Genomic DNA, 13,068 nt, shown 5'->3' on the forward strand with positions numbered 1-13,068 from the left:
CTCCCACACAGTATGATGGCCCTAGAGTTCTGCACATATTTTGATACAGTTGAAGTTAGGACATACACCTGACCTTCTGGGACAGCAATACACTCCCTTAATTGGGCATTGTCCCTGTGGACCCAGGAAGGTTGGAAGGTAAGCAAAAATGTTCAAGATGGGAATAGCCCTTTAAATCACTTTTAGTGTTTTGTGCATAAAACAAATTTTCTTAGCTAGCTTCCAATCTTCATAAATAAGTCCTGTTAATGATGATTATATCCAGAGGTGTAACAATCATGGTCGTAGAGGATGTGACTGTGACCGGGGATGGTAGTACAGGATGCCCCCGGGCCCAGCACCTGCTTCAGCTGGATCTGTGTCCAAGGACACCCATCCAGCTGAAGTGCATTGCAGCACAGACACCCGTTGTGTCCCTGAAGTACAATGCAAGCTGCTGGCTAAATAGTGGCCGGCAGCTGATGTCGGCGTGCACATGACTGGGAGCTCATGACAGTGACGTCATGCACGATGGTGCACAACACTGATGTCAACTGCTGGCTATTGTGCCAAGATGGGCCCAGGATGAGGGACATATATACCAGGATTAGGGATATATACCAGGATAGGCCCAAGATTGGGGACATATACTGTATATCAGGATGGGGCCATATATACCAGCATGGACAACATATATACAAGGATGGGGAACATATATAATATAGCAGCATAAGGACATATATACCAGGATGGAGAACATATATTCCAGGATGGGAACATATATAGCAGTATGGGGAACATATATTCCAGGATGAGGAACATATATACCATAATGAGGGATATAAATACCAGGATGGGCCCAGAATTGGGAACATATATACCAGGATGTAGCCATATATACAAGGATGGGGATGTATATACCAGGATGGGGGACATACTGTATATACCAGGATAAGGACATATATACCAAGATGGAGCCTAGGACGGGAGGCATATATTCTAGGATCCGGAACATATATACCAGGATGGGGATATATTTGCCAGGATGGGGCCTTGAATGGGGAATATATATATCATGGTAGAAGACATATACCAGGAATGGGGACATATATACCAGGATGGGGGACATATTTACCAGGAAGTGGCACAGTATGCGGGACATTATTTACTAGATAATGAAGGGGGAGGGGGGAAATTCATATGTCTTTATAGCATTTATAACACTACAAGGGCCCAAATATCTGACCAACATGCGGGGCCCAGGCCCAAACTTTACAATGGGACCCATCGGATTCTAGTTATGAAAACTAATTACATCTATATGTAATATATTCTACCTTCATTGATGGGTTTCATTCCCGACCCTGAGGACTCCTTTGTACCCCAGCACTCAGGCTCCAGCATAGCAAGCTCACTATGGTTTCTAGCTGATGCTTGTATGTTCATGGTGGTCTCACTGTCAGCGATTTCTTCAGACATTGTTCCCTATACAGGAATAATCCTAAAAAACAAGACCTATTACACAGAGTAGGTTCAGTTGTATCTCAGACCATTAAGACATACAGCAGTCTATAGCGCATTAGTGGTGCAGCCGCAGGCTATGGGCCTGTACTTGTAATCAATCATTCTTTACCATAAAACAGTTTTCTGATTTTTTAATGACACTGAATGATATTTTTTTTGTCTTTTTCTGACTGGTTGATTAGCTCAAGCCTTAAAGGGTTGATCACAATCTTCCTAAATGCGTATTGTCGGATTGTGCTTGTAAAATCAAACAATTTAGCAATTTACTGGTTATTGAAATATTAACGTGTTTTGGCCTATACAGCATTTTTGCAATTGGGTTTGATTAAAACTGTTGCACTTTTGGCTTTTACAGGCTCTTTCTGTGGTTACATTCAACTTTGATGTGGTCTGTGGTTATGAATCAGCTGCGAGGAGCTCATAAAAACAATCTAAAGGAGCTCGCTGATGGATTCTAAGTTAACTCATTCTGTAGTTAGTAGTAGACAGCAAAACACAAAGATTATAGAAGTGGAAAAAGTGCAAAAAATGTAATGAAACCCATTTGTAAAAGTGATGTTTATTCCCAAATGCAAGCATTTAGGTTAAAAAAAAGAAAAGACGGTCAAACCCTTATTAGCAACTTCACAACCTTTGACACAATGGGATGTCCAAGGTTGTGCCAATCCCATTAATGCAGGCTCACACGATGAGTCTGCACGTTTCCCTGCACAAGTGTAGTTAACAGGCATGGGTGGATCTATGATCCACCTGTGCCTGTTAACTAGTTAACTCCTGCTGTCAATCTCTGACAGCAAGATTAAACACCCACAGTGGGGAGTGTGAAATTCGCCACAACCATTGGCAGTCTCTACATGATCACGGGGGGCTGATGAGTTCTCATGACAGCGGGGGTCAGCTGTCCCAAGCGCCGGCGTTTACAGGAGATCAGAATTTCTGCTTGTCAGAGAGTTGCTGAAGCATCACTCTGATCAGAAGTGATCGGACAGTGCAGGCATAAATTCCCCTAAGAGGACTAGTAAAATCAATAAAAAATGTAAAAAAAGTTAAAAACATATGAAAAAATAAAAACACAAAATTTCAAATTATTCCCCTTTTGCCCCATTGAAAAAAAACAAACAACATTTTTTTTTAAATATACACATATTTGGTATCCCTGTGTTCAGAAATACCCGATCTATCAAAATATAACATAACTTAATCTGATCGGTAATGTGCGTAGCGGGAAAAAAAATCAAAATGCCAAAATCACATTTTTTTGGTCGCCGCAACAGGCAATCAAACATTGCATCTACTCAAAAATTGTATAATTAAAAAATGTAAGCTCAAGAAACAAAAAATAAGCCATAACTGGGCCCCAGCTCCCGAAAAATGAGAACACTACGGATCTCGGAAAATGGTGACAAAAGCGCAATTCTTTTTTTTTTTTTTTATAAAGTTCTTTTTTTTCACCAGTTAGATAAAAATTATATTATTCATGTTTGGTATCTACGAACTCGTACTGACCTGGGGAATCATAATATCAGGTCAGTTTTACCATATAATGAACACAGTGAATAAAAAAAAAAAAACAATTTGACTGCACTTTTTTTTTTGCAATTTCACTACACTTTAGTTGTTTTCTAGTACAATATGGAGTCAATACAATATGGGGTCAATATACATACAATATTTATACAATATGAATGGTGTCAATCAAAAGTACAACTCATATAGCCCTCATATGGCAATATTGATGGAAAAATAAAAAAGTTATGGCTCTTGGAAGAAGAAGGGAAGGAAAAAACTAGAATAAAAAAGGAAAAATCGCCGGGTGGTGAAAGGGTTAACCTAAAAAATGGAGATCCTCATAATTTTGATTTTCTAGTTCGATTTGGGCACGGAAAATCCACGCATTTCAGTCTGTTCTTAATATTTCCACATGGAAATCCAGTGCTATACTTTCAATGGTAAAGGGGTACAATCTGCAGAAAATTCGGTCATAAATCTGAATATGGATTTTGCTGCTAATTTTTTGCCTTTTTACAGTGGATTTTTAGAAATATCTATAGGCCGTAATGGTTGCCTAACAACAGGCTGTGTGGTAACCCCTATACTAGTCTTTCATACTTCACTGAGCAAGATGGCCGCTGCCCTCCACCTCTAAAGCAGCCATTATCGAGAGAGTGTATATTTATGTACTTTCTGTCTGAGACTGAGAGGAAATATGTCTCCACCGGGAAAGGTATGACCAGATATACACTTATTAGTAATAATGGCTCATTATCTGTGGAGAATTACCTCAGGAGACAGAGTTGTACAGTAACAAGCTCAAAAGACTTTTTTTTTTGTTAAAACTTTATTAGTTTCAACCAAGAACAATGGCTGACACTTTACCCGTCCCTGACACGGACAATTTTCGTTTTTTGCGATTTTAGTTCCCCTCAGATGTTTTTCATTCTTCCATTGACATAACCATAAGAGCCCCTGTTTTTATGTGGGACGAGTTGTCGTTTTGACAACATTCATATTACCATACAAAAGTACTAAAAAACATAATAAAAAAACAATGGTGAATAAAATAAAAAACGCATTGTTTTTTTCAGTTTTATGTTGATGGTGTACATTGTGCAGTAAAATTGAGCTGTCAAAATTATTCTTTGGGTTGGTCATGGTGATACCAAACATGCATACAGTATATATATAAATATATATATATAGCTACATATACAGTGTGTATATATATATATATATATATATATATATATTTATTTTATATATATATATATATATATACATATACACACACAGTATATGTATATATATTGTATATTTATTTATTTAAATAAATGAATACATTAAACAGAGTCTAGAAGTGTACATCCAGAAAACAAATACAGTATACCGCATTTAAAATAACTCATTTTTATTAAAATTCAATGGGACCTAGAACAACTTGTCCTAATAATCCAGGTGACATTTGGTGATGAAAAATGTTTTTTCCAGCAGGATGGAGACCATGTAACATGGCAAAAGTGATAATTAAGGCTATGTGCCCATGGGACTCTGTATCTGCGGATTTTTCTGCATCAAAATCCACAGCTTTCCCCCGGAATCCGCACCTTTTCATAGGTGCGGATTTGACGCGGATTTTGTTGCGGATTTTGCGATTTTTTTTAATTCAATTGAATAGGCAAAATCTGCACGAAAATCCGCAACAATAATTGACATGCTGCAGATTTTTCCGCACGAAAATCCGCAGCATGGGCACAGCATTTCCCAAATGCCGTAGAAATGGCTGGGGAGTAGCTGTGCTGCAGATTTCTGAAAAATCCACGGCTTTTCCGAGAGAAATCCGCGGCAAAATCCGCACATTTTCCACAGCGTGGGCACATAGCCTAAGGCTGCTTTCACACCTCCGGTTTTAGGAGAGCCGGCCAATCCGGCTCTAAAACCTATGCAACGGATACGGCGACAAAACCGCATCCTTTGCATAAGTTTTTGACATGCAGCCCGTCCGGTTTTTGTCGCTTGCGGCAGGCTACTGAGCATGTGTAGTGGAAAAAACCGCATGCGACGGCCGGATGCGGTATTTGCCGCAGGACGCCGCATGCGGCGTCCATAGGCATGCAATGCAAATCGCGGATGCGGCGTGATGCGTTTTTTTTGCCGGACAAAAAAACGTGCCAGGCAACGTTCCATCCGGCCACCGCATCGGCTAAATCTGCCGCTTGCGGCAAAAACCGGACCGAACGCAAGCCAATGCAGCACAATACAGCACTAATGAAAGTCTATGCAAAAAAAACTAAACCGGCGGCAAAAAAAACCGGTTCTGGTTTTTCTGCAAAGCGCCGGATGGTGCCGCACAGGAAAAACCGGATGTGTGAAAGCAGCCTAAGTGGCTCGGTGAACAAAACATTAATATTTTGAATCCAAAAAGCAGGAGGACAAACAAAACCATAGAAATTGGGATAAACTCCAAGCACTGACTACATAAGAATGGGTCATCAGTCAGGATTTGGCCCAGAATGTGATTTCCAGAAGTCAATGGGAAGAGTACAAGCCTTGAAAAATAAGGGACAACACTATAAATATTACATAATTGAATAAATGTGATTTATTTGTAAATAAAAGATTAAAAACTTTTGAAATGCTGATAATTATACTTCAGTAACCAAAGAAACCATCAGTAAGATCATTGGTGCTTCTGCCAGCAGGTGCCAGTGCATGGGCCCACCAGAGGATCCTCCAGTTCTCCGGTGGGCCAATCCGACCCTGATTACACTATTGATATCTTTCTATGTGATGGAAACATTTTATTTTGCCTATGTGACATACAACAAATTATTGCAAATGTATCAGTTTTATAAAATGAAAAAATTGTAATAAAATAGCAGCATAATAACACCATAAACGTAAAACAAAACAGAAACTAATAGAAACCAGGACCAAAATATTGTCCCATTTCACTAGCAAGTTGTTTGAGCTCTTGGAAATCTGCTTCACTTGGATCGCCCGGTTCCTCTACATGATCATCGAAATTAAGATTTTCTTCCTTCAAGTCGTCACCCGAATCAGTATTGAATATTTGAAAGTCATTTCTTACATCCCTTTTCTTCACTTTGCCAATCTTTGGAAAATCCGCAAAAGCTAACTGGTCATCCTGGGTGGGCCAAGAGACGAGATCCGCATCATAGTAGTTCAGCATCTCATCCCTTTGGACTATTGGTTGGAATAAAGAGTCTTCTCTGTAGTTTGTAAAGTCTATAACTTCATCTGGCTTCTCGCAAGTAGATATTAGGTTCCTGGAAAAAGAAAGAAGAAGAACAATGACTGATGTGACACGAGAGTAAACAAAACACAAGTAAAATTAGCCTGAAAATGGTACTGATGATGATACCATAAAAAAAGTTGAGAATTCGCAACTTTTTGTACATTGTCATATTGCACCCTCTAGTGGTGGATGCAAGTAGTAACAATTTTATTTTATTTCTATAAAAGGAATTTAGGGATTTTGATTGAGCTATTCAAAATATGTTATAAAATTAATCAGAACAGAATATAAGATATAAAATGACTAATAAAGAAAGTTGAAAAGTTGACATTCTCTTTAAAGCAATACTCCTCCTTGGAGAACCTGTAGCCAACCCAACTGTTATGGAAGAAAGCAACCCTGTTTCTAAATCACTGTGGATACCCGATTATGTATTTGAAGCAGGGTTCATCAGATTTTTGCAGCTCATTTATCTTTATCGTGTTTAACCCCTTCATCCCCGTGCAATTTTTCAATTTTTTTTTTTTTGCTCCCCTTCTTCCGAGAGCCGTAACTTTTTTATTTTTCACACAATCTTGCCATTTAAAGGTTTATTTTTTTGCGGGACAAGTTGTACTTTTGAATGAAACTATTAGTTTTACCATATAGTGTACTGGAAAGCAGGAAAAAAATTCCAAGTGCTGTGAAATGTCAAAAAAGTGCAATTGCATGAGAGTTTTGGGGATATTATATTCACTATTTTCACTATATGGTAAAACTGATGTGTCGGTATGATACCCCAGGTCAGTACAAGTTCGTGGATACCAAACATGTATACTTTTACTTTTATCTAAGGGGTTAAAAAATTCACAAAATTTGTCCAAAAAAAGGGTAGCACTTTTTTCGCCATTTTCTGAGATTCGTAGCATTCTCATTTTTCGGGATCTGGGGCTCAGTGACTACTTATTTTTTGTGTTTGAGCTGGAATTTTTAATGATATTTTTGTGTGAATGTCACGTTTTGATCGTTTGTTATTGCATTTTAAAAATAAATTTGCAGTGGCCAAAAAAATGTAATTTTGGCATTTGGAATTTTTTTCTCCCCACGCTGTGTACTGATCAGATTAATTCATTGTATATTTTGATAGATGGGGAATTTCTGAATGCAGCAATACCAAATATGTGTATATTTTTTATTTTTTTAACCCTTTAATTTTCAATGGGGCGAATGGGGGAGATTTAAACTTTTTGGTGTTTTTTATTTTTCACATTTAAAAACTGACACTCCTCTCTGACCGTAGAAAACCAGGCGTGCGCCCCCAAAAATCTTACCAGGACAGGCAGTTTGGGATCTGATTATCCAGACACCAGGACAGATTGTACTAGTGTGGCGGACTGAGCTTGCTGCTGTACTGCCCCCTTTAATTCAGCCACCTGAAGAAACAAGGTCTGCAATTGTCTTGCTAATGCAGCAACCGAATCCATGCTGAAATGGAATGATAATATGGCCAGCTATAATGTCATGATGTAAATGGAGGATAGCGAGGGACAAGGGGCTCCTATACTGTCCCTTCAACTAGGGGACTTTAGGCTATCTCTGACCTCAGGTTAGCCCTAATGGTGGAGATGCCTGAGTTCTGTACCTGACTATTCTCCTGACTAGAATAAATCTGCCCCCCCTTAGGGAAAAAAGGGGCAGGAGTGTGATGGCAATATATATTAAGACAGAAGGAGGAAAAAGAAAACTCAGACAAACTGCAGACTAACAGGAACAAACAGTAAGAGACTAAGGAGAAAAGCAAGAGCAGAAAGGCAGCAACAAAAGGACAACAAGAGTTAACACCACAACCGCTCACAGCAATGAAGTACTACAACTACCAGTAAGTCTGGATCACAACACCACACTAGACCAGCATAGAGATGCTATAGCTGGCATTAATGCAAGAGTCCAGCCAGCATATACAGGAGGCCCATGAATGTGACTGGCTCCCAATAGCATGTTATCAAAGGAGATTAACAAGCAGCCCAGCAGAGATTAACTCTTGCTAGCCTGCCTATGATCTACATGTCTTTGGGTGGATCCCCAAGTTTCCTTGTGCTGATCACAGACATTATAGAAGTCAGCAAGCAGGGTGCCAGAATCTATAGTCTCCACAGATCCTGACGCCGCCATGACAGTTGCCTTTGCTTGTAAAACCTCCTTGTGACAAAGGAATTCACACAAACTAACGGAAGGGAATAGCAATGTCTCAGTAAGAAAACCTTAACCAAGGAGCTGGGACTGCAGACAGCCATGCATCCAGAAATATATCCAGCACTGAGACATGTGAGTAATAAGTATAAATAGACCCTCCCAAAATGTGATTGGGCAAACCAAATGAGAAAGAGCACACACCTAAATTGAAGGGAAACAGGAAGGCAGAGAATAAGAATGAAATATAAGAGATCCTTCACCAGTTGGACCAACACATAACAGACTATGGTCCAACCAAAAGGGAAAACGACCAACAACAATAGATGACCAATACAACCCCCAGAGTAGAACCATGACAGTACAATCCCTACCTTCTGGATGATATCTCTAACACTGAGAGAAGGGAGGGTGAGAGCAGAGAGATCTCTCAGAGCAGGCAGCAGATATATGATTCATTTGTGTCACAATTTGCAACACAGCCATCTCCTATAGGTGAAAATTGTGCACTACAGCAGCAAAATAGTTGGAAATTTATCGTGAAGACTATTTGGAAAGTTGGCTAACTTTACATATAAAAAGCAAATGAACAATAGAAAAAAATAGTATGATAAATTGTGTAGATAGTATTTTAATACTGTCTTTATTTATCCGATTGACATTTAGCAACTATAATTATCTTGGGAACCTATATTCCCTGCATAATTAAAAACAATAAGAAGAGGTCTAATGTATTTGTTTATTCCCTCAGTAACATCAGCAGCATGTTTCTATTTATGAGTCAATGCACAAAACAAAGCAAATCATCTCCATGCACTGATGTCGTGATAACACTGGGTAGCATGCACGGCGTGAGTCATCACTATCATTACTATTCCTTATGACAATGAATTCTGCAGTGCTCTGTAGTCAGGGAATCAAATTACATGCAAATCACAGTCATTGTAGATAACACCTGGCCAAAACTAAATATAAATAATGGAGAACAGGGGGTTACATTCTATATACCTTCATACACACTAGACTAACATTTGGGAGTGGTCGAGAGGCTGATGTGTATGGGGCCTCCTGACTCTCCCCGACAGATGATGCTGAGGGTATGATCGTGCACCTACCGTATTTTCTGGTCTGTAAGATGCACTTTTTTACCCCCAAAACTGGCGGTAAAATGGTGGTGCGTCTTACAAACCGCATACGGCTTACGGGGACGGCAGTGGTGGCGCAGGGTCGGTGATACGGAGGGCTCAGATGGGGTGTCACTGCAGCGGAGCAGCTCAGGAGGGTCAGTGTGTGGCAACGGCGGGTCATCGATATTGCAGGCTCGTGGGGTGTCAAGGTGGAGGGTGCCATTGATCTGCCTCTGGGCCCAGAGGAGAGGGTGTTGCAGCTCAAGAGGGTCAGTGTGTGGCAGCAGAGGGTCGGCGATACTGTGAGCTTGTGGGTGTTGCGGCGGCAAGCGCCATTAATCTGCTGGCTGCTTTGAATTGCCAGCGGTTGACGCGATGGAGTTCAATAAAATGGCGTTGGAGGCCAATCTGCACATGCGTCGCCTCTGCCGCCATTTTATTGAAGTCCATCGCGTCAACGGCCGGCAATTTAATGGAGCCCGTAGTCCGCCGGCAGATCAATGGTGGTCGTTGCCGGGACACCCCACAAGTATGCAGTATCACTGACCCTCTGCTGCCTCACAGTGACCCTCATGAGCTGTGAGACCTCCTCCTCCGAGCCCGCCGGCAAATAAATTTCGCCCGCCACCGTGAAACCCCACGAGCCTGCAGTATCGCCGACTCTCCACACACTGACCCTCTTGAGCTGTGACACCCCCTCCTCCGAGCCCGCAGCATTGCCGACCCTAGTGAGCCACAAGACCCCCTTCTCTGAGCCCCCAGCATTTCCTACCCTGCCTCCTGTGACCTTCCTGAGACGTTCCACCACCGCCGCTCCATCCTGGTGAGCTAATATAAGAGGCACTAGGCTTAAGAGGCACTAGGCATAAGATGGACCCTCATTTTTGCAGTAAAAATTATTTTTTTCCTATTTTCCTCCATCGAATTTGGGGTGCGTCTTATAATCCGGTGCATCTTCTAAAATGAAATATACAGTACTTCACGGGATGGTGGTCACTTACTTGGCTGCATCTTAGAGGTAGCACGAAAGAACGCACTTATTGAAAGTTCAACCGGGTAATTACCAATCACTCACATAAACCGTCCTCTAAGTATACTCCACCCACGGGTTTCAAGTCATTAGGCTTGTGGTTCACCTGCATGGGTTTGGATACACTTCCCTAGTATCCTAGTGGAGTTATCAACTGCCACTCATTGACCCCGGCCAGTATTCCTACACAGATTTCAAGTGCATCGTATCCCTTCCATACCCCGGTCAGAACAAACCAAATCATTTCTTCTCCCATGGGGGTCACTTAAGACAGGAGTTATTACCTTTATCCATGGTCCCAATCAGACAAATCCCTTTTTACCACAGAAGAATCTTCCTAGAGGCTTCACAATCCCAGCCTCCTCACACTGACTGCCATGTGCCAAATAAACAGTCTCATTAAGACACATGAGACACACCCATGGATGGAGGTATGTAGATAGATATACCCACCCATCTCTTCAGCTATCCATAACCCTCTCTTCTCCCAGAGGGTCCTTTCAGAGAAGCTTCAATACATCTATCCATGGTCCCAATTAGTTGAATCCCCTTTTTGTGCAGAGGAATCTTCCTAGAGACTTCACACTCCGAACCTCCTCACACTGACTACAATGTGCCAAATAAACAGTATCATTAAGACATATAAGACACACTTATGGGTGGAGGTATGTGAATAGCCAGATGCACCCATCTCTCCAGCTATCCATAACCATGTCTTCTCCCAGAGGGTCCCTTCAGAGAGGTTTTGGCTTCAATACCTCTATCCCTGGTCCCAATCAGATGAATCCCCTTTTGCTGCAGAGAAATCTTCCTAGAGGCTTTACACTTCCAGCCTCCTCACACTGACTGCCATGTGCCAAATAAACAGTCTCATTAAGACACATGAGACACACCCATGGGTGGAGTGATGTGGATACATAGACCCACCCATCTCTTCAGCTGTCTGTAACCATCTCTTATCCCACAGGGTCTTGTCAGAGAGGCTATAATACCTCTATCCATGGTCCCAATCAGACGAATCCCCTTTTCCCGCAGAGGAATCTTCCTAGAGACTTCACATTCCCAGCCTCCTCACACTGACTGCCATGTGCCAAATAAACAGTCTCATTAAGACACATGAGACACACCCATGGGTGGAGGTATGTAGATAGATATAACCACCCATCTCTCCAGCTATCCGTAACCATCTCTTCTCCCAGAGAGTCCCTTCAGAGAGGCTTCAATACTTCTATCCATGGTTCCAGTTAGACAAATCGCTTTTCCTGCAGAGGAATCTTCTTAGAGGCTTCACCCATCCAGCCTCCTCACACTGACTGCCATGTGTCAAACAAACAGTCTCATTAAAACACATGAAACACACCGATGGGTGGAGGTATGTGGATAGCCAGACCCACATATCTCTCCAGCTATCCGTAAACCTGGCCTTTCAACTCCTTAACAAAAACTTGTGACACTACAGGTATTAGGATAGACATTCCTGGTTTACATCCCAGAGGACAACCACCTCTGTGAGACATTGTGGCAATTCACAATGTAGCCAGTCGCCATCTTAGGCTATGTGCACACTGGAAAATGGAATTTTCTCAAGAAAATTCCGCAGCCATTGAAAGATTACCGCACCCGCGGTAAAAAACCGCGGCAAACCGCACCCGAAAACTGCATGCGGTTTGCCGCAGTTTTACCACGGTATTGTTCGCGGTATTGCCGCGGATTTGCCGCGTGCGAGTTGGTACATGTGCTTTATTGCATTCAATGCAATAAAGCACATTGAAAAAAAAAAAAAAATCATTTCCTTCTGAGATAGATAGTAGATAGATAAATAAAGACAGATAGAAGAATAGATAGAGGGATAGATAGATAGAGGACAGATTGCTGCATTTCTCACGGTCGGTAGTGAGTTCCCATTACCGGCCGTGGGAAATGACCGGTAATTACCTCTGCTGTCTCGCTGCGAGGCTGCATTCAGCGCTGTGACAGTGTCAGTCGCTGCTGGATGTAAGCAGCGCAGGACCTGTGGATTACGCCGGAGCTGTAAATGACTTCGGAGCTTTGTTTGGGAGGGGTTAATAAACGGGTGAACCAGGGGCTTATTTGTGTTTTATTTAAAATAAAGGATTTTTTGGTGTGTGTTTTTTTCACTTTACTTACGGGTTGATCATGTCAGCTGTCACATAGACGCTGCCATGATCAAGCCTGGACTTAGTGGCGGTGATCCGCCGCCATTAACTCCTTGTATTACCCTAACTGCCACTGCATCACGGCAGCAGGAAGAGCTGGGGACACTCCGGTACTACCGCATAATGCATGCGACAGTCCCGGGGCAGCTGTGGCTGATATTCTCGGCTGCGGGAGGTAGGAGGGAGGCGGGGGACATTAACCCTGCCCCTTTCCCTCCCCAGCCTGAGAATACCGGGCCGCCGCTGTGTGCTTACCTCGGCTGGACGGTAAATATACAGCGGAGCCCACGTGTTTTGTTTTCTATATTT

The 13,068-nt window shown here is 41.9% G+C and overlaps 2 protein-coding genes across 3 annotated transcripts in view; both read right to left on the reverse strand.

The window, feature by feature from the left end:
* Window positions 1-1,480, reverse strand: part of KASH5 (KASH domain containing 5) — a 145,771-nt gene extending 144,291 nt beyond the window's left edge. The window contains exon 1 of the mRNA XM_075327914.1: window positions 1,317-1,480. Within this exon, the coding sequence (XP_075184029.1) occupies window positions 1,317-1,458 (142 nt within the window). The 5' untranslated portion in view covers window positions 1,459-1,480. The remainder of the gene's footprint in view (window positions 1-1,316) is intronic.
* Window positions 1,481-4,391: 2,911 nt separating this feature from the next.
* LOC142257206 (dickkopf-related protein 3-like) overlaps window positions 4,392-13,068 on the reverse strand; it is a 50,228-nt gene continuing 41,551 nt past the window's right edge. For both annotated transcript variants that reach the window (XM_075329346.1, XM_075329345.1), the window contains one exon: window positions 4,392-6,287. In XM_075329346.1, coding sequence (XP_075185461.1) covers window positions 5,915-6,287 — 373 coding nt within the window. In that variant the 3' untranslated portion in view covers window positions 4,392-5,914. The remainder of the gene's footprint in view (window positions 6,288-13,068) is intronic.

Source organism: Anomaloglossus baeobatrachus, chromosome 11, assembly GCF_048569485.1.
Source record: "Anomaloglossus baeobatrachus isolate aAnoBae1 chromosome 11, aAnoBae1.hap1, whole genome shotgun sequence".
In the NCBI taxonomy this organism is placed as follows: Eukaryota; Metazoa; Chordata; class Amphibia; order Anura; family Aromobatidae; genus Anomaloglossus; species Anomaloglossus baeobatrachus.